At 51.4% G+C, this 20,417-nt stretch overlaps 2 protein-coding genes across 4 annotated transcripts in view; both read right to left on the reverse strand.

Moving 5' to 3' along the window:
* Positions 1–7,403, reverse strand: part of IPO4 (importin 4) — a 35,470-nt gene extending 28,067 nt beyond the window's left edge. Inside the window, 6 exon segments of the mRNA XM_048518280.1 lie at positions 414–593; positions 920–1,049; positions 4,807–4,848; positions 5,439–5,518; positions 6,533–6,619; positions 7,062–7,403. Coding sequence (XP_048374237.1) covers positions 414–593; positions 920–1,049; positions 4,807–4,848; positions 5,439–5,518; positions 6,533–6,619; positions 7,062–7,130 — 588 coding nt within the window. The 5' untranslated portion in view covers positions 7,131–7,403.
* A 1,539-nt stretch (positions 7,404–8,942) lies between these two features.
* Positions 8,943–18,529, reverse strand: TM9SF1 (transmembrane 9 superfamily member 1). Of its 3 annotated transcripts, none has more exons than XM_048518282.1 (5): positions 18,194–18,529; positions 17,012–17,370; positions 14,148–14,961; positions 11,496–11,769; positions 8,943–10,612 (listed from the first exon to the last, which is right to left on the reverse strand). In XM_048518282.1, the coding sequence occupies exons 2-5, from the start codon at positions 17,324–17,326 to the stop codon at positions 10,219–10,221; spliced, it is 1,797 nt and encodes a 598-aa protein (XP_048374239.1). In that variant the 5' UTR covers positions 17,327–17,370; positions 18,194–18,529; the 3' UTR covers positions 8,943–10,218. The 3 variants fall into 3 exon arrangements, with proteins under 3 accessions (XP_048374239.1, XP_048374241.1, XP_048374240.1); XM_048518284.1 differs by lacking the exon at positions 18,194–18,529 and adding an exon at positions 17,911–18,131; XM_048518283.1 differs by lacking the exon at positions 18,194–18,529 and adding an exon at positions 17,454–17,801.
* Positions 18,530–20,417: the final 1,888 nt, after the last annotated feature.

Below are 20,417 nucleotides of genomic sequence, written 5' to 3' on the forward strand. Positions count from 1 at the left end.
AACTGTGACTAGCCCAAGGTTTCCCAGCAGGAATGTAGGAGTGTGGAAACACATCTGGTTCACCAGATAAGCCTCCGCCACTCAGGTGGAGGAGTGGGGAATCAACCCCGGTTCTCTAGATTAGAATCCACCGGCTCTTATCCACCACACCACGCTGGCTCTCCACTGAATGCTTGCCCCAAATCCAAACCTACCTCCGGGGGTAGGGCGGTTTATCAAATTGAATAAATAAATAAACAAACAAACAAGACTCCTTTCTCCTCCTATGATTTGCCAGGGCAGGCTACTCAGTTGCAAACTGCTTTCAGCCCCCCAAACCAGCGCCTTCTGTCAACGATGTGTCGGGCATATCAGACAGAGAGTACCCAAATGGGTGGAGGGGCATGTGTGCCAGCGGGCACGGGTTTACCCACCATTTCGTCCGAACCCAGCCCCGCTGCCATGGTGCTCAGGCTGCGGAGCGAGTAGTAGAGGGTAGCCGGCTGGCTGTGCTCCTTCAGAGTCTGGTGGAAAAGGCGCAAGAGCTCCTTGTAGTGCGGTGCAAAGACATCGGTGTCCAGCTCCAGAGCAGAATTCAGAAGCAGCAATCCCACCTGGAAGCACAAGGGGGCGCCAGCGTGCTTGTTCAGTTCTCCTCTTGGCGCAAACCTGAGCTGGGGGTTGCAGTCCCTTTGGGGGCTTCTAGGGTTGCCAACTGTGGCAGGAGAAATTCCTGGGGAATTTGGGACTGGAACAGGAGAGGGTGAGGCTCGAGGAGAGTAAAGGCCTCACTGGGATATAATGCCGCAGACCCCAGCCTCCAAAGCCGCCATGTTCTCCAGGGGAGCTGATATCTACCAGTGAGAGATCAGCTGTAATTCCGGGAGCTCTCCAGTCCCCGCCTGGAGGCTGGCAACCCCAAGGGCTCGCCTGACTGTACCTGAGCCTGGGTGGGGTCCCGGGACCGGGCTCCATGTTGGATGAGCTGCAGCAGCTGCGGCCATTTCTCCAGCGTCTCGTTCTTCAGGATAACAGCAGCCAACTGGGCCAGGCCGAGACAGACCTTGTGGCTGAGGGAGAAACCCGGATGGGAGGGTGAGGAGGAGGAGGAGGAGGAGGAGGAGGAGGAGGAGGAGAAGAAGAAGAAGAAGAAGAAGAAGAAGAAGAAGAAGAAGAGGAGGAGGAGGAGTTTGGAATTATATCCCCCCTTTCTCTCCTGCAGGAGACTCAAAGGGGCTGACAATCTCCTTTCCCTTCCCCCCCTGACAACAACCACCCTGTGAGGTAGGTGGGGCTGAGAGAGCTCCGAGAAGCTGTGACTAGCCCAAGGTCACCCAGCTGGCGTGTGTGGGAGTGCACAGGCTAATCTGAATTCCCCAGATAAGCCTCCCCAACTCAGGCAGCAGAGCTGGGAATCAAACCCGGTTCCTCCAGATCAGAGTGCACCTGCTCTTAACCACTACGCCACTGCTGCTCTTTCAGCCTTTCCAGCCTGAAGTGCCCCCTTCCCTACAACAGAGCCCCAGAGAGACCAATGCAAACTCTGCTTCAAATTCTAGCACTAAGCCACTGCTAGCATCGCCTCAGTGAGATGGGCAGAACTAAAGCAGATCCTCACAGCACTTTGTAATGCGAAGAAGAAAAGGAGGAACACTTTGGATTTATATCCCTCTTTCTCTCCTGGAATGAGACCCAAAGGGGCTTACAATCTTCTTTCCCTCCCCCCCCCCAACCCAAACAACCACCCTGGGAGGTGGGAGAGGCTGAGAGAGCTCCGAAGAACTGTGACTAGCCCAAGGTCACCCAGCTGGCATGTGTGGGAGTGCACAAGCAAATCTGGTCCCCCAGATAAGCCTCCACATCTCAAGCGGCAGAGCAGGGAATTAAACCCGGTTCTCCAGATTAGAATCCACCTGCTCTTAACCACAACACCACGCTGGGAGTTGTGTTGAAACATTTGTACCTCCTGAAAACATCTTTTCCATCAACCCTGCCTACATACCCTTTTCGCCCGAATATAAGACATCCCCTGATAATAAGACGTAGCAGAGGTTTTGCTGAAGTGCGAAATATAAGGCATCCCCCGAAAGTAAGACGTAGCAAAATTTTTGTTTGGAAGCATGCCCAACGAACAGAACACAGAAAAATAAGACATCCCCTGAAAATAAGACGTAGCATATCTTTGGGAGCAAAACTTAATATAAGACACTGTCTTATTTTCGGGGAAACATGGTAGTACAGTTCTTGCAGACAACTATTTTAGAATAATTCACAAAAATCAAGTTAATGCTTGCGCCAACCCCCCCCCCCTGCCAATAAATTGATACAACTGTCACTCTGGGCCAGGCCAGATTTAAAATACTTCCAGTACGAGGAATTCAGGGTGTGTACAGTCCCTGCTCCAGCTTTTGAAAGGAGCCCAGATAATTTGGAATCTGTGCCGCTGCCTTAGTTGCAAAAATTCTGGGGATATGATTGGTTTCATCTGTTTTCTGAGGGCTCGGCTGTTGTTTTGACAATCGTATTTCATTTTCACGGAGTGGATCTTGAAGAGCCACTCCCCTAACTAAAGCTCTCCATCCCTACTCTGGCACGAGGAACCTTTTGAGTCAAGAGGAAAACACTGGGGGAAAGCTCAACGGTTAGCAAAACAGATCTGCGTGAGCTTAACCCTTCGGCTTCCACAATTCAGAGAAAACACAAACACGTCAGCAAGCACCTCTGAACTCTCTAGTTCTTCTACAGCAGGAGTCCACAACCTGTGGGCAGATTTGGATTCTGACATGGCATGATGGGCACAAAAGAAGAAGAATTTGGATTTATACCCCCCCCCCTTTCTCTCCTGTAAGCATAAGCATATATTGTCATTGTGCAAGCACAACGAAAATTTACAGGAGCATTCCTCGATGCACACAATTTCAGACTCATACCCATCCTCACTCTCCCCTTCCTCCACCCATCCCTACACAGCCCCAAACACATCAACACAAAGCCCCAAAGTTCAGCATCGTCACAACTCTAGAGTAGAAGCTGTCTCTAAGCCTCTTTGTCCTAGTTTTGAGAGTCCTGTATCGACTTATAGACCTGAGGAGACTCAAAGGGGCTCAACGCAACACAACAGATCGGCCAAGACCCAATAACTCGCCCAACAACAAGGGAAAATGTATATTCTTATAATTTTACAGTGAAACTTAGGTAAACATCATCAGTAGGTGCATCAAAAATCACATCAAAGAAATGATTCATTCATCAGCTATAGTACATGAAGCATATATGAAGCAATTTACTGGTGGTCCCTGGCCCCTCGATGACGCGGCTGGCCTCCACACGGGCCAGGGCCTTCACGGCTCTGGCTCCGGACTGGTGGCACGCTCTCCCTCCAACTGTCCGGGCCCTGCGGGATCTTGGTGAGTTCCGCAGGGCCTGCAAGATGGAGTTGTTCCGCCGGGCCTTTGGAGGGACCAGCCACTGATGGTGCCCCCCCCCCCCTTCCTGGCTCCCACATCTGGGCCTGTATCATCTGACGGGACCTGCCGTTCCTCCCTTGGGGAAGGATTTAATGTCAGGTTACCGGGCGCCACCTATACTTATACTTACAAGTGTTAACTTTTTAGTTAGTTTTTCGCTGCTTTTATAGGTTTTAGCTAATTTGTGATGGTTTTATGATTATATTTATTATATACTGTACACCGCCCGGAGCCCTTTGGGGACGGGGCGGTATAAAAGCTCAAAGTATAAATAAAGTATAAATATATGCATGGGGATGGTCCATTCATAAATATAGTAGTGTATGAGGTTCTACAATAGCAATAAAGTGCAGGTGAGAACAGGCCAAAGACGTAAAGGTTCCGCTATTGCTTCAAATTGTGTATGTAAAAAATTCTTCAGGACTGCACCACTTACAATCTCCTTTCCCTCCCTGCCCCCAAAACAAACACCCTGTGAGGTGGGTGGGGCTAAGAGAGCTCCAAAGAACCGCAACTAGCCCGAGTTCACCCAGCCGGCGTGTGTTGGAGTGCACAAGCTAATCTGGTTCACCAGGTAAGCCTCCACAGCTCAAGTGGCAGAGCAGGGAACCAAACCCGGTTCTCCAGATTAGCGTGCACCTGCTCTTTACCACTACGCCATGCTGGCAAAATAGATGCCACAGGAAGCAAAGCTAGCCATCGCTCAATTACCACGGCTGACCTCCAGCCACGCAGAGAAGATCCTTGCGCCGTGTTGCAGCTGGTGCCAAACTCATTTTTTTTTTAAAAAAATTGCACAGCCCCTCAAGGAGCAACAGTGGCATAGGAGGTTAAGAGCTCGTGTATCTAATCTGGAGGAACCGGGTTTGATTCCCAGCTCTGCCGCCTGAGCTGTGGAGGCTTATCTGGGGAATTCAGATTAGCCTGTATACTCCCACACACACCAGCTGGGTGACCTTGGGCTAGTCACAGCTTCTTGGAGCTCTCACAGCCCCACCCACCTCACAGGGTGTTTGTTGTGAGGGGGGAAGGGCAAGGAGATTGTCAGCCCCTTTGAGTCTCCTGCAGGAGAGAAAGGGGGGATATAAATCCAAACTCTCTTCTTCTCAAATCTCCAATGGCCAATCAGAAACCTTGCTGAGCAAAAGCCCCAGTAGGCTCCACCCACTTCCTAAAAACACTTGGCAGGCACAAGAAAAGGTGTTAGCGGGTGCCCTGGTGCCCAGGGGCAACATGATGGCGACCACGGTTCTAGTGGGTTTCCTACCCCCATAACTCTCAAACTCAACGAGAACCAATTTAAGGGCTTATGCACACACGTGAAATAAAAGGACAGCAGCAAAGGGACTTCCACACTCACTCTGTTTCCTGCTGCAGGGTGCTCAGGACTAAGTTCTTCAGCCTGAAAGAGAGAAAAAATAGGTGCTGGGTCCAGCCAGAACAGGAAAAGGCCCCCCACTGGATAGAACCGCCTAACCCAGCAATCTGCTGCACATGGTAGCCACCCCGATGTTTCTGAGTAACCCAAAGCATGATGGCAGCGGTGCTTCCACACTGACATTCTCCCCACCCAGAGTTGGTATTCCAAGGTATGCTGCCTCTATTCATGGAGGCTTCACTGAGTCATTGCAGCTCACAGCCAATGACAAGGCGGGACTGTAATAATAACTGGAATGGCCTATCACGCAGGGTCGTGGTGAAGATTGCTGAGACCTCAAAAGCCTACGTCAAGGGTCCCCAAAAGGGCACCTTTGGCACTTTGACGCAGGGTGATGGGTGCAACCACAAAATAGCCACTGTGAAATGGCTGTTGGAGCATACTGTCAGTCACACAGTGAAGAACCAGGTGACACCTGCTGCCAAACCAACCTTTTAAAAAAATCTTTGCAGCCAATCATAAAAAATCTTTGAAGCCAATCAAAACAATAAAAAAAAACTTTGCAGCCAATCAAAACAATCAAAAAAAATCTTTGCAGCCAATCAAACACTTACATGTCCTGCTCGGTTGCGTGAAGCTTCCGCCAGTGTTTGGTCAGGCGCCTTCTCACCAGCACGGCTGCAAACTGCCGGATCTGCAGCGGGGGGAGGACAGGAAGGAGACATTAACAGCATTCTAGGGGATGTAAAGAGAGTGGGGAGAAGGCCAAATGGGCAGCACACAAAATCCCAGGTTCAATCCCTGCCATCTTCCATTAAGAGATCTGGAAACGGGTGGTGTGAAAGATCTCCGAATAAAATCCTGGACAGCCACAATCAGTCCTGATGGTTAGATTCAGGATAAGAAGGCTTTATGTGTGTGTTAATTAAACCACCTCAACAGGCACCTTGTGAGGCAGGTGGGGCTGAGAGGGTTCGGAGAGAACTGTGCCTAGCCCAAGTTTACTCAGTAGGCTTCATGCGGAGGAGAGGGAAAACAAATCCAGTTCACCAGATGAGTTTGTCACTCATGCAGATGGGGGGGGGGGGGGGAAATCAAACCTGTTTCTCCAGATTATAAAGTCCCCGCGCTTAACCACTACAGCTCTAGACAGAGTTGGGATCCAACCAGTTCTCACCACTTCTCTGGAAGTGGTTACTAATTTTTTTCTGAGTGCCAAGAAGGGGTTACTACAGCAACCTCCCTGCCCAATAGGGACTGGAGGCGCGTTTGTGCGGCGGCGCCACGGTTTGAATCCCACCACCATCGGAACCTGTTATTAAAATTTTTGGATCCCACCACTGGCTCTAGACCACTACACCAAGCTAGCAAAATGTAATCCGCTTAAATGCAGCAGGGGTTCCTTGGAATCTGGCAGAAAATTAGCATCTGTATTAAATGAGATAAGACAGGTCCAAGGAAGAATGACTGAGAAGAATGCACTGAGATAAGCACAGCTCCTGAACTGAGGGGCAGAGGGGGACGCATGTGGGCTCAGATTTAAATGAAGTCAGCCCTAGAAATCACAAACCTGAAACCAGAGTTTTTCAGCATATGTGGAATGCCTTTCTCCTTGCTACAGCCAACATCTAAGGGTGGCAGGCAGGCTCAAACGGTACTTGAACCCTGGCACCTCTCTGTTGAGAAATGAAGGTCTGCACAGTCTTACCTGGGGGTCCGGAGACTTTGACATCACCTGGCAGAGGTGGGAGAGTGCCGTGGGCTGCTTGAGGGCCTCTTTCAGCTGAATTGTAGCCTAGGAGGAATAAACCCAAAATGAAGTGGTTGGGGGGGGGGGGGAGAGCGAGCTGAAGCCTTCTCCCAATGGAAGTCCCTCTTTTCATCTCAAAGCTTCAATTCAGTCCCTGCGAGGGACAGCCCCTCCACAGAAATCACGGGCTCGAACCCTATGACAGGGTACGCTTTTAAGTGTGTCTGCTTGGAAGCTACCAAGCATGCAATGCAAGGGCGTGTAACTGAAACCTGGCGCCAAGATGCCCTTTACAACTGCCACGGCTCACGGTCCAGAAACTCTGCAGACCCTCAATTTGCAGCTCCCGATCCAGCTTTTCCCCCCTTCCAGAGAGAGCCCCCCCCATTCCTCCCTTCTTCACCCTCTACAACCTCCCAACCTGAATGGGTAGACCCTCCCGTCCCCCCGTCCCCCCCATCCTTCCCCACACCTCCTGGCGCTCTACCTGTTGGATGATGGCATTGTCAGGCTGCAATAAGTCGGAAAGAATTTTTTCTAACTGCTCGGTTGCCATTGTGCAAAAATAAATTGGGGGGGGGTCAAAAGCCTTTAAAACAGAGGGAATAAAGAAGGGGGGGGGATCGCCCCCTGTAAGGGGAAAAGTGATCCTTAAGGTGCAGGGTAAGGGGGAGAGAAAGTTGCAGCAAGGCCTGAATGGAGGGTAGGAGGCCCAGGCCGGCCCCCCACCCCCCAAAAAAAACAGTGGGGCGGAGGCAGAGCCCCCACCGGCCGAAAGCACCTCCCAGCTGCAACCGAAGGCGGACTTGCTGGCAACTGAACCAACTCCCAGCACATGTGGAGCAGACAAGGCGCCCCCTTCCTGGGGCTAGAGAAGGCCCTGACAGGTTGTTGACGTCGCGCGCCCCTCGAGCGCCACCCGCCGCCCCGGAGGACTCATTGCAGCACGAGCTAAACAGAAGTGGTGGAAGAGTTGGGGTTTATAGCCCGCCTTTCTCTCCTGCAAGGGGGCTCACAAACGCCTCCCTCTTGCTCTCTCCCCTCAGACGTCTTGTGGGGCTGAGAGAACCGGGACTGGCCCAAGGTTACCCAGTGGGCTTCATGCGGGGGAGTGGGGAAACAAATCCAGCTCACCAGATCAGAGTCTTTTGCTCATGAGGAGTAGTTGTAGTAGTAGTGGGGAAACAAACCTGGATCTCCAGATTGGCGCCCACCTGTGCTGGTTCTCAGAGAATTTGCAGATCAGCTCGTTGGTTGGGTGTGCGGCGAGCCTTTTTGCAGGTGCCAGGACTCTGCAAACCATGTCTTGCGTGCAGCATGATCTAGGAAAGGAGTCTGCAACCTGCGGCTCTCCAGATGTTCATGGCCTACAATTCCCATCAGCCCCTGCCACCATGGCCAATTGGCCATTGGTGGCAGGGGTTGATGGGAATTGTAGGCCATGAACATCTGGAGAGCCGCAGGTTGCAGACCCCTGATTGGATGCTAAATCCACATTGGGAAATTCTTGGAAATGGTGTGTATGGAGCCTTGGGGAGGAGAGGGTTTGGAGAGAGGAGAGACCTCAGTGGACTATAGCACCATAGAATTTGTGTTCCAAAGCAGCCGTTTTCTCTGGGGGAGTTGGCAACTCCATGCAAGACACAGCAACCGCTCACAGGTTGAATCGTGCACTTTCAATTCACTTTCACTGACGCACTTTGCAGCTGTGCGAAACATTTAAATCCAAGTGCAAACGATTGCTGAAGAGGATTGAAATTCAGTGGATATGTTATTGGATGGGCTCGGAACTCTGACCTCCCAGGGAGCGGTCAAGCTATTTTCTCAACCGCTGCACCCAGTGGTGGGATCCAAAAATTTTAATAACAGGTTCCGACGGGGGTGGGATTCAAACAGTGGTGCCGCCGCACACACGCACCTCCAGTCCCTATTGGGCAGGGAGGTTGCTTTAGTAACCCCTTCTCGGCACTCAGATAAAATGCGTAACCACTTCTAGAGAAGTGGTGAGAACTGGTTGGAACCCACCTCTGGCTGCACCTCAACGGACCATACTAACATCTTTTTCTGAGGCATATAGTGCATCTCCTTGGGAAGGTTATTCCATAACCGTGGGGTTGCCACTGAAAAGGCCCTGTGTCACGAGGGACAATGGGACAATCAGGAGGGCCTCTGCCTGCGACCTTAGTTCCTGGACAGGAATGTAGGGTCCTTCAGAATCCCCTGTCCTAAGCCATGTAGGGTGTGGGACCGTGGATCAACTCCTCAGTTTCTATGACACACAGGACTGCCTCTGCCAAAGAATGTAAGGGGCGGGCAAGGAAGAAATTCAAAAGCGATATCTGCAAGTCCAAAGAGATCCACTCGTAAGTCTGAAATTTAGGGGTTCTTTTATTAATAAAAGTTGCATTTCAAGATCTGTAAAAAGAAACCATTGGAACAACAAAAAAATAAAAAAACAAAGAGACCCAACTTCAATTCTTGCTAATATACAGAATTCTTCATCATATATATATTTTATAGATCATTTTAACCGTTTTCTCCACCCGTGTGGGAAGGGAGGAGGCTGATCCTCCCCCCCCCCCCCCCCCAATCCTATACGCGCCAGATCCCCAGCGAGGTCCGAGCATGAAAGAGAGGCGGCTGGCGGTGCAGGGATCGTGGGGTAATCCTTGCCAGGCTTTGAAATGGCTAACTGCTCGCAACTCACTCTCCTGCCTACAACGTGCACCGAGGACCCCGCTGGTACTGACAGGCTAGTCTTGGCCCCATAGAGAGAACTGCTCCTGGACGCCTCTCTCCCGCCCTGCCCCGCAAAAGGATGCTCTTCGCCCTCTGCCCCTAGGAAAGTGAAGGAAAAATTCAGGAAGTGTCTCCCCGAGCTGTCAAAGTCTCTCCCAAATCTGGAATCCTGTATAGAAGGACGCACCAAGGAACAGGGGGTGCTCAGCTCTTGGGTCAGCCTGCCCTTGCATTAATTAGGATATCCCCCCGCCCCCTCCCCGGATATGTAGTTTGGGTGATTGATCCCCACCAATTTGTAAGGACTCCGAAGGAGAGAACTCAAGTTGTGTGTGTGTGTGTGGGGGGGGGGGGTGTTGTGTTATAGCTTCGATTGGTCAGAAAGTGGGGACTCGGGAACAGAGCCCGGTTTTTCCCGTTGGCCAGATATCTTGGCATATGCCTTGGCATAATGGTGCCAAGGCGCCTGGTCCCTTTTCAACCAGTTGGAGCAGAGAAACGTGGTGGTTCTACCCCAGCACGTGTTCGTGAGCTCAAATAATAACAGTGGGGGGGAGGAGGAGAGAGAGAAAGGTGTAGCTGTCCCTAATTGGCTGGCTTCACAGGGCTCCCTGATTGGCTAGCTGCCCTAACCAACAGGAGAAGAGATCAAAAGGACCCCATTTTCTTCACTTCCTGATGAAGAACTGCCAAGAAAGCACTCAAACACACCCCTCCCAACAGAAAGGTGGATCACAAGAGGCCGAGTTTTCGGAACTGCTCGGCCAAGGCGAAGAGGGCTTTCTCGTGTCAGGCCTAAAGTTAGCCAATAGGTTGGGAGGTACCACTTTGAGCCACACCCGTCTCAGCCAATGGGAGAGCCGAGCGTTATTGCAGTCCCCGCCCAACAGGAAGCGGGCGCCTGCTCAGTCCATCTTGAGGTTGATGTAGATGTAGCGGATGAACTTGAGCGAGGCAAAGAAGGAGATCGTCCCCAGCATGAGGAAGAAGACGTAGCCCGTGAGGAGCGAGTAGCCAAAGAACTCCACAGTCTGCACCACTCCGGACATATTGGAGCGCCGCGAGTAGTAAAAGACGGAGTAGAGGAAGATGAAGAGGCCGGTGGAGCCGGCACTCAGCACAGACCGCCACCACCAGCGGTAGTCCTCGCCCGATAACTGGAAGTAGGTGAGGGCGATGGAGATGCAGGCCCCGACGCTGAGGAGGATGGCGAAGACGAAGAACAGGATCCCGTAGAGGGTGTACTGCTCCCGACCCCACACTGTGGCAAAGATGTAGTACAACTCCACGGAAATGGCACTGCCGAGAGAGACGGGGACACGTCAAGACCCAGTATAGCAGTGGTGGCGAACCTATGGCACTTCAGATGTTTGTGGACTACAATTCTCATCATCCCCTGCCATCATGGCCAATTAGTCCATGAACATCTGGAGTGCCATAGGTTCACCACCACGGCAGTATAGTCTACTATCACCATCCCCTCCCCACCCCGTGGCAGGGGATGATGGGAATTGTAGTCCATGAACATTTGGAGGGCCAGATTTGAAGATGCCAGCCACAGATGCAGGCGAAACGTCAGGAGAAAATACTACTGGAACACGGCCACACAACCCACAACACCCTAGTGCAGTGGTGGCGAACCAACTGGCCATGCTGGTAGGGGCTGATGGAAATTGTAGTCCATGAACATTTGGAGTGCCATAGGTTCGCCACCACAGCAGTATAGTCTGTTATCACCATCCCCTCCCCACCCCATGGCAGGGGCTGATGGGAATTGTAGTCCATGTTGGCAGGGGCTGATGGGAATTGTAGTCCATGAACATTTGGAGGGCCACATTTGAAGATGCCAGCCACAGATGCAGGCCAAACGTCAGGAGAAAATACTACTGGAACACGGCCACACAACCTGGGAAACCCACAACACCTTAGTGCAGTGGTGGCGAACCAATTGGCCATGCTGGTAGGGGCTGATGGGAATTGTAGTCCATGAACATCTGGAGCGCCATAAGTTTGCCACCACGGCCCTAGTGATTCCGGCCACGAAAGCCTTCGACAATACATGCTTGAGATGGTGCGATACATGTAGGTAATTTTTAAGTTATGCTAATTAAAGGTGAACGAATGGGAAGCGAGGTGGCCAGTGACCCAGGAAGTGCCCCCTCCCCTTGATGGGCGGCCTCACCTGAAGGGCAGGAAGCCCCCAATAGTCATGTGCACCAGGGTGGACTTGTACCAGGGCTGGGGAGGGATCTCGCGGGCGATGTTCTTGGTGCGGCAGGGCGCGTCGAAGGGGCCGGCCCGGTTCTTGCCGAAGATGCCCCCGATGACCGTGAGGGGAAAGCCCACCAGGAGCCAGACTGTTAGCAACAGGAAGATGGTGGTGGCCGGCAGCGCCTGCGTCGAGCCGTTGGCCCAGTGCACCGAGTTGACCACGCTCCACGTCAGGAAGAACGGAGCTGAGCAGAGAGAGAGAGAGAGAGAGAGAACCAGGGTCAGCAACAGCAGGAGACTTCAGGGGCTCAGCTGCACAGGTGAGTAAAGACACCATCTATAGCAGTGATGGCGAACCTTTTTGAGACAGAGTGCCCAAATTGCAACCCAAACCCCACTTATTTATCGCAAAGTGCCAATTTAACCTGAATGCTGAGGTTTTAGTTCAGAAAAAAACCGGTTGGCTCCCTCTTCCTCCGCCCCACCCGCTTGAGCAGGGGCCAGCCTGCTCTAGCCTGCAGCAAGTCCCACGCACACCGCTCTGTGCCTCTCTAGCATCTCTGCCTCCTCTGCGCCCCACCCCCCCTTCAGGCAACAGCCACCCAGAGCACAGGCACCAAGCACCAGGCCTGCCAGCCGAGTCCTCCCTGCTCACTGCGGTGCCCGCACGTTGTACTCAGTGGCCCAGGCCAGCCTAGATGTGTGTGTGTGCGGGAGGGGGGGTGATTTTCCACCCCCCACATGACGAACTCTGTGTGCACGTGCCCACAGAGAGCGCTCCGAGTGCCACCTCTGGCACCCGCGCCATAGGTTCGCCATCACTGATCTATAGGGACAGGAGTAATATAACTCTTGGGGGAAAGGGTTTTTCCGCCATGCGATTCCATGTTTTATTTTTTTTTAAGTGAGGATGGATGGAATTATGATAAAGATTAAAATATAGGTGAAAGTTTAGTTTACTATATGTATGGTTGGAGAGAAATACATAAACACGGAAGGGGAAAATTATGTTGAGTTCTTACTTAAAATAGTACAGAAGGTAATATCTTTTTGAAGTTAATTAATCTACTGAATGAAATATGTTCTGTAATGATCATTGAATTGTGTATAATTTGTCTGTTTTTAAAATTGTATTTGAAATTCTTAATAAATTACTATTATTAATGAAAAAGAGACTCTATAAGGCTTCTTCCGCACATGCAGAATAACACACTTTCAATCCACTTTCACAGTTGTTTGCAAGTGGATTTTGCTGTTCCACACAGTAAAATCCAGCTGCAAAGTACACTGAAAGTGAATTGAAAGTGCGTTATTCTGCATGTGCGGAAGAGGCCTAATTGCACACAGACTAAACCACCGGCTTTGTGAACAGTCTAACTCACACTGTAAACCAGTAAGCTGATAAATACATTTCAGCTGCTCAGAGAACCAGTGCGGTGTAGGAGTTAGAGCATCAGATTAGAACTATTAAACCTCGCTTCCAATTTCATCTCTGCCATAGAGGTTGCTATACTCTGTCTCACAAAAAGATGTTAGTACAGTATATATTCCTCCACCACAGAATTCAACATGCCGGACCTTCTTTGGTATAGACTGCTCCCTCTGGGTCCTAGTATCAACCTAGCTCTGTTGCCCCCCATCTGTTTGAACAGCTGTTCAATTAACTATAAATGATCTTGTATCAAATTACCAGATTCAATAATACACCAAGTAATGGTTTTGACAAAGGCAGTGCATAAGAATGAATGATAAATTTCATACTCATTCAGGAAGCACACAATTTTCTCAGCAGCTCCATCTCAACTGACCGTATTAACATCTTTATCTGAGACAGGGTATGACTCAGTTAGCCTAACTGAAGATAAAATGGAGAAGAGGAGAATGATGTAAGGTGATTTGGATTTCCATTGAGGAGAAAGGTGGGGGGGGAGGGAGGGAAGGAGGGAGGGAGACGTGTGACAAGAGGAAGCAGAGTGTGACCCAGTCCTTCAGGAAGGAAGGAAGGAAGGAAGGAAGGAAGGAAGGAAGGAAGGAAGGAAGGAAGGAAGGAAGGAAGGAAGGAAGGAAGGAAGGAAGGAAGGAAGGAAGGAAGGAGGGAAGGAAGGAAGGAAGGAAGGAAGGAAGGAAGGAAGGAAGGGAGGAAGGAAGGAAGGAAGGAAGGAAGGAAGGGAGGAAGGAAGGAAGGAAGGAAGGAAGGAGGGAGGGAGGGAGGGAGGGAGGGAGGGGAGGGAGGGGGGGAGGGAGGGAGGGCGGGAGGGAGGGAGGGAGGGAGGGAGGAGGGAGGGAGGGAGGGAGGGTGACCCAGTCCTTCAGGACAACAGGAAGGAAGGAAGGAAGGAAGGAAGGAAGGAAGGAAGGAAGGAAGGAAGGAAGGAAGGAAGGAAGGAAGGAAGCAAAGAGGAAGGAAGGAAGGAAGGAAGGAAGGAAGGAAGGAAGGAAGGAAGGAAGGAAGGAAGGAAGGAAGGAAGGAAGGAAGGAAGGAAGGAAGGAAGGAAGGAAGGAGACATGTGTCAAGAGGAAGCAGAGAGTGACCCAGTCCTTCAGGACAACAGAAAGTCTTTCTCCAAGGAGGAGGGGCCTGTTGGTCGTCCTCCAGGAGAACTCAGTGAGGCATGAGCCTTACCAGAGAAGAGGCTGGTGGTCAGGAGAATGTTCCATACCCAGAGCTCGCCGCCGATCTGGCGGTAGAAGTTGCTGGACACATAACCGGAGATGCAGCAGGTGAGGGCATAAAGAAGGATGGCGGCTGAGTTGATGGCGCCGTGCCGGTGGACGTTGAACATGCCCAGCAGCGCCATCACGATAATGCCCGTGCCCAGGGCCAAGAACTGGCTGCCCACCCCAAGCACTGCGCAGAGGAGGGAGCGGCAAGGAGGGAAGCGGAAGACGTCGGTGTGGATGATCTTCCACCCGTTGTCCCCTTGGTCAAAGTCGTCCCCTGAAGACGAGGAAGAGGCCTCTTCGTCCAGGTTGTAGCGGGCCAGGTCGTTCTTCAGGACCCGCATGAGGATGACCACCACGAAACCCACCAAGAGGAACACCAGCACCATGGAGTTGATGATGGAGAGCCAGTGGATCTCCAAGGTGCGAGGGAAGAAGCCGTCGTCCCCGCCGCGGCTTCCCCGCCGCTCCCCTCGCCGTTCCGAGGTGGTCTCGGACCAGCGGACGCTGTAGGTGTGGGTGATGGAGAGCGGGCCAGGGCCACGGACGTCGTCCAGGCTGGTGGGCTTGACGTCACGGACGCTGACGTTGGCGTAGATGATGCGGTCCCCATTCCACTCCAGGTGGAAGTCCAGGTGGGTCCACAGCCCGATCTTGTGGCTGTGGGGCAAAAACCCGCTCTCTTCCATGTAGCCCACAAACCCACGGAGAGGCAGGTCATCCACCACAAATTCAAAATAGTACAGCTCCTCGATGGCCTGCCGGAGGCGCTCTACCTGCCACAGAGGAAGACACGTTTCTAAGAACATCGGAAGAGCCCTGCTCAATCTGACCAGTGGTCCATCTTGTCCATCATCAGGTCTCAGATATCGGCCAACCAGTTCCATTGGAAGACCAACAACAGGGCACAGAGCCCATTTACACTGAAAATGCTGGGGGGAAGAATTAGGACTAATAGAAGGAAACATTTCTTCACGCAACGTGTGATTGGTGTTTCGAATATGCTGCCGCAGGAGGTGGTGATGGCCACTAACCTGGATAGCTTTAAAAGGGGCTTGGACAGATTTATGGAGCAGAAGTCGATCTATGGCTACCAATCTTGATCCTCCTTGATCTGAGGTTGCAAAGGCCTGAGCAGACCAGGTGCTCGGGAGCAGCAGCAGCAAAAGGCCATTGCTTTCACATCTGGCATGTGAGCTCCCAAAGGCACCTGGTGGACCACTGCGAGTAGCAGAGTGCTGGACTAGATGGACTCTGGTCTGACCCAGCTGGCTTGTTCTTATGTTCTTAAGCTAAGGCCTTCTCCTGTTGTTGCCTTTTGCCACTGGTATTTGGGGATTCACTGCCTCTAAACATGGAGGTTCCCTTTGGTCATAGAATTATGACCCCAAGGGCCATGAAGTCCAACCCTCTGCAATGCAGGAACACACAATCAACTGTCACCATGGCTAGTTGACACTGATGGATTATGAACCTTTCTATGATCTATGGTGACTATGGAATTGCTATTGGGCAAAAAAAAAGAAAAGAAACTGAGAATGCAGTCCCTTTGGTTCACCAACTGCATCATCTCAAGCAGCCCCATGGAAAAGGATCCACAGCCTGTCTGGCTTCCATTCCTCATGGTCAACTTCTCTCTCAAAGTCAAGGAAAAATACATCTCCTGCATTCTGGCCCAATGAGCTGTAACTCACTAGAATGGGAAAACATGGTGAGAAAATTTTTTTTTGGATTTATATCCCCCCTTTCTCTCCTGCAGGAGACTCAAAGGGGCTTACAATCTCCTTGCCCTTCCCCCCTCACATCAAACACCCTGTGAGGTAGGTGGGGCTGAGAGAGCTCCGAGAAGCTGTGACTAGCCCAAGGTCACCCAGCTGGCGTGCGTGGGAGTGTACAGGCTAATCTGAATTCCCCAGATAAGCCTCCACAGCTCAGGCAGCAGAGCTGGGAATCATACCCGGTTCTTCCAGATTAGATACACGAGCTCTTAACCTCCTACGCCACTGCTGCTCCTAGGACTAGGAGTCTAGGAACTAGGAAAGTACATATGGGCAGATGAAGCTGGCTTTTATTCAATCAGGCTATTGGATTAGAGACAAAGAGATGGAACCGATCTCAGGGGTCATCTAGTCCAACCCCATGCACAATGCAGGAAATGTGTAACTAGGTCCCCCTCCCTCCATTGATCCCCGCTGTAGGCCTAGAGCAGGGGTCTGCAACCTGTGGCTCTCCAGATATTTCATGGACTACAAATCCTATCAGCCCCTGCCAGCATGGTCAATTGGCTATGCAGGCAGGGGCTGATTGGAATTGTAGTCCATGAATATCTGGAGAGGCAGGGGCTGATGGGAATTGTAGTCCATGAATATATGGAGATGCAGGGGCTGATTGGAATTGTAGTCCATGAATATATGGAGATGCAGGGGCTGATGGGAATTGTAGTCCATGAATATATGGAGAGTTGCAGGTTGCAGACCACTGGCCTAGAGAAAGGGGGGAGAAACCCTCCAGGATCCTGGCCAATCTGTGCTGTAGGAAACTTCCTTCCTGCTCCCCAAGTGGTGATTGACATTACCCTGGGCCTATAAGAAAGGGCTACGAGAGTCGAGAACTATCTCTTTCCCTGCCCTCCCTCTCATGATCTGCCCAGGTACACAGAATCAAACTTGCTGTCAGACGTTCTCTAATGTTTATCCCTCTCCAATAATGACTAGCTATAAAAGATGACAGCCATGATCCTTTAGGAGCCACGCTTCTTCCAGAAGCTCGCCCCTGCTTTTGGAGAAACCATACTGGACCAGACGTCAGAATCCAGACGGATCGTACCTGCTGCGGGAAGAGTTTCATTTCGCAGAGAACCTTCTTGTCGACGTTCTCGCGGAACCGGATCTCGTACATGGACTCGGCCATGCGGTCTCCATTCAGGACTTCCCCCAAGGAGAGGCTCTTGTGCCGAATCTTCTTCGGGGAGCACACAGGGAGTTGGTAGTAATGGTAGGTCTCCTGCGGATTGTGGTACGGTCCCACTTTGTTGACATACAGCTCCACTGGATTCCCTCGCTGATAGCGGATCTCCGAAGAAACCACAGAGATGAGGCAAAAAAGGGAGAAGAGGGGAACAAGAAAGGGGGAGGTGGCCATTGTGGGGCTGGTCTCAGGGTGGGAGGGGTGGGGTGGGAGGTAAGCTGGGAAGAAAAGAGAAGAGAGTTTTCAGTGAATTTCCTGCTTCGCCGTATAGCTATGATTTTGATCACCATTCCAGCCTCACCTAGTTTGGAATTACAGAAATTCTGTATCGTAAGTAGGGAGGTTTGACTCTCAAAAGCTCGCAGGCCAACAATCTCGCTGGTCCAGTAGGAACTGGGTTTGAATCTAGCCGTCTTTCACTGTAGACTAACACAGCTCACCTCTGAAATTATAATGCCCCAGGGAATGAAGATGGTGTAAAGCTCTTTTATTTATGATGCTGGTTATGACATAGGGTTGCCATTCCAATAAATTAAATCAGAAACAAGGGTTCTACTGCTACACTATTACCCGAGCTTCCAGGCAGTTGAGCTGGTCTATCCACCAGCTAACAGGCATGCCACCATTCCAACGCCAATGTGGTATAGTGGGTGCAGTGTCAGACAAAGATCTGAGAGAGCCAGGCTCAAATCCCCACACTACCATGGAAGCACCACCAGGTGACCTTGGGTCTAACATGCGTTCTCAGCCTAGCCTACCTCGCAGGGTTGTTGTGACGGTGAAATGGGGGGGGGAGACGAGAATGATCTCTTTTGAGAGAAAAGCAGGAGCACAAGTGAAGCAAGTAAATCCCCCGCCCTGGAGTTGGCAACCCTACGTCCTGGGCAGGCTTGCAGGTGGTGCCCTCTTAGCAGGCTGTTGAGCCCTTGCGTGGTCGTGATGGAAGCTCATTCCTGTCCAACCTAAGCAGGGCAGAGAACCCACATGCTGCCCCCGCCCCAAATTGCCCCCCCATGTGACAAACGCCCCCTCCCCACTTACCAGACTCCCCGGGGCTGTTCGGGCCACTGCCTGCGGGTCCTTCAGCTCCCTTTCTGCCCCCCCCAGGAAAAGAAGGAAGGATAGACTGGGGGAGGGGGGGGGGTCACAGAGAACCAGCGGCACACTGGGATGGGGGGAAGGAGCCGACAGACAACCAGACCCGCGGACTTCCCCGGGCAGTGCCTGATCCTGCCGCTTCTTTCCGCCTCCTCCCAACCCCCTTCCGTGTCCGAACCGCCTCGTTCTGAATCTCTGTCAACAAAGTGACGCGGCTGCCGACTTGCAAGATGAATCACCGGAGGACGCAAAAGGCTTGTCCACGCCAGGGTCCTTCAGGCGATCGCCGCGGGCAGCCCCAGCCACGTCCCTCGCCTGCTTCCGCCCTCAACTTCCCGCGAGGGGCCTCGTTGCCCACACGATGACGCAGTTCCTAGGAGGGAGAGCGGAAGCGCCTCCATGGAGATAGAATGGAAGCCTTTTAGGCTCGCCCCTCTCACCAAAGACCCGCCTTTCTCTTAAAGGAGCAGTCCCTCTTTACCAAAGGAACCTTAGTTTAATGCGGAGAAAAACAGAGACGAAGGAAACGCTCCTTATCTTTGAAGGACAGTCTTGGGCAGCTGATATGCAAAGGGTTAATAAAAGACAGGCGTACATGAGCTTGTGCAAAGTGCATTTCCTACACCACTGATCAATAAGAGGGTTTCCTCCCTTTCTGGAAAGAGACAGTGTGATGTAGTGGTTAGACTGGTGGCCCATGGCCAAGGTGGCCCTGGTTTGAGATCTCTAGGCAACAAAGACCAGTTCTTCACAGGTGTCAAACTTGTGGCCCTCCAGATGTTATGGACTACAGTCCCCATCATCCCCTGCCAGTATGCTGGACTACTGGACTACAGTTCCCATCATCCCCCTGCCAGTATGCTGGACTACTGGACTACAGTCCCCCTCATCCCCTGCCAGTATGCTGGACTACTGGACCACAGTTCCCATCATCCCCCTGCCAGTATGCTGGACTACTGGACCACAGTTCCCATCTGATAGGAACTGCAGTCCATAACATCTGGAGGGCTGTGAGTTTAACACCTGTGCGAGCCATTCTCGCTCATCCTCATCTATCGTACAGGATTCTTGTGAGGATAAAAAGACTGATTTTAAAAATGTCTGTATGTTACCCTGAATTTCCTTGAAGGAAGTGTTGTTTAAAAACATTCTAACCAAATATCTGGCAAAATTTCACACAGGCGAAGCTTTTTCTAGCTGTAAATTCATAAGGAGGAAGAGGAAATGTGGCATAGATTCTAGAGATACCATCTCTTCGGGGCTGCCTGTTCTGTTTTAATCATGCGTACAGTAGACAGTGGGGCTCCTGAATGTCCAATAATGGAAAAGCATCACACTACCGAGTATATTTGCCACAAACTTCGACAGTTCTGAAAAGGAACCAGAAAGGAAAACGACAGCATTTTACCCCATTGATTTCCTTCCCCAAACTCCACCAGGCTTCATCTCCAAACCTCCAAGGCTTTCCCAACCCAGCACTGGCATCCTTACCATGCCTTTGATTAGCTGTTCAATAATTGGGATCCCCCACCGCCCCTCCACATCTGATCATAACCTACCAACCATGTCTAGTTTTCGACCCATTTGCTTAAAAAGCAAAAACCCAGGCATGGCAAGTCATTGCAGATGTGATACATAACTTGCGCTCGTTACGACTAGTTGCCAACCAGGCATAACTATCATAGAAAGTCCCATAAATGCCAGAAGGCTGCAGGTCCCACCCACTGGCACCTCTAGTTAAAGCAGCTCCATGCAACCCTAATTTTGGGGGTCTGTATCCAACGTTCTCCTCCTTAATCCAGTTTACTCGTGTACCTCTTGTTCCTCCTGGATTTTGAGAACTGTTAAACGAGTGAAAATGGGAGTTCCACTCGACAAGATCAAGACGGAAACGTGGGCATCAGCCGAGCCACCTAAAACGATGGCCGTCCTTCGTGGGATAGCATCTACCTACTCTCTTGGACTAGCAGTAGGCCGCTGTTATTGTCTGCAGGAACTATCCCCCAGGTAACCGGAACTACACCGGCCAATTGGGTTGAACAGGATGTTGGGATGCCACTATGATATCATCGGAATCCTGATGGAAACTCTGGTCCTTGAGTAGAACAGACTGGTGGTGGGTCTATGGCCATATCCTCTTATTTCCTTCCCAAAGATATTACAAGGG

Source organism: Sphaerodactylus townsendi, linkage group LG15 (assembly GCF_021028975.2).
Source record: "Sphaerodactylus townsendi isolate TG3544 linkage group LG15, MPM_Stown_v2.3, whole genome shotgun sequence".
Lineage (NCBI taxonomy): Eukaryota > Metazoa > Chordata > Lepidosauria > Squamata > Sphaerodactylidae > Sphaerodactylus > Sphaerodactylus townsendi.

Bases quoted from the DNA above. Each gene is read 5' to 3' on its own strand.
- TM9SF1 (XM_048518282.1), bottom strand. From the start codon at position 17,326: ATGGCCACCTCCCCCTTTCTTGTTCCCCTCTTCTCCCTTTTTTGCCTC. The intron at 11,770-14,147 runs GTAAGGCTCATG...CTCTCTGCTCAG, and splicing joins GACCACCAGCCTCTTCTCTG to CTCCGTTCTTCCTGACGTGG. The intron at 10,613-11,495 runs GTGAGGCCGCCC...CTCTCTCGGCAG, and splicing joins GGGGGCTTCCTGCCCTTCAG to TGCCATTTCCGTGGAGTTGT.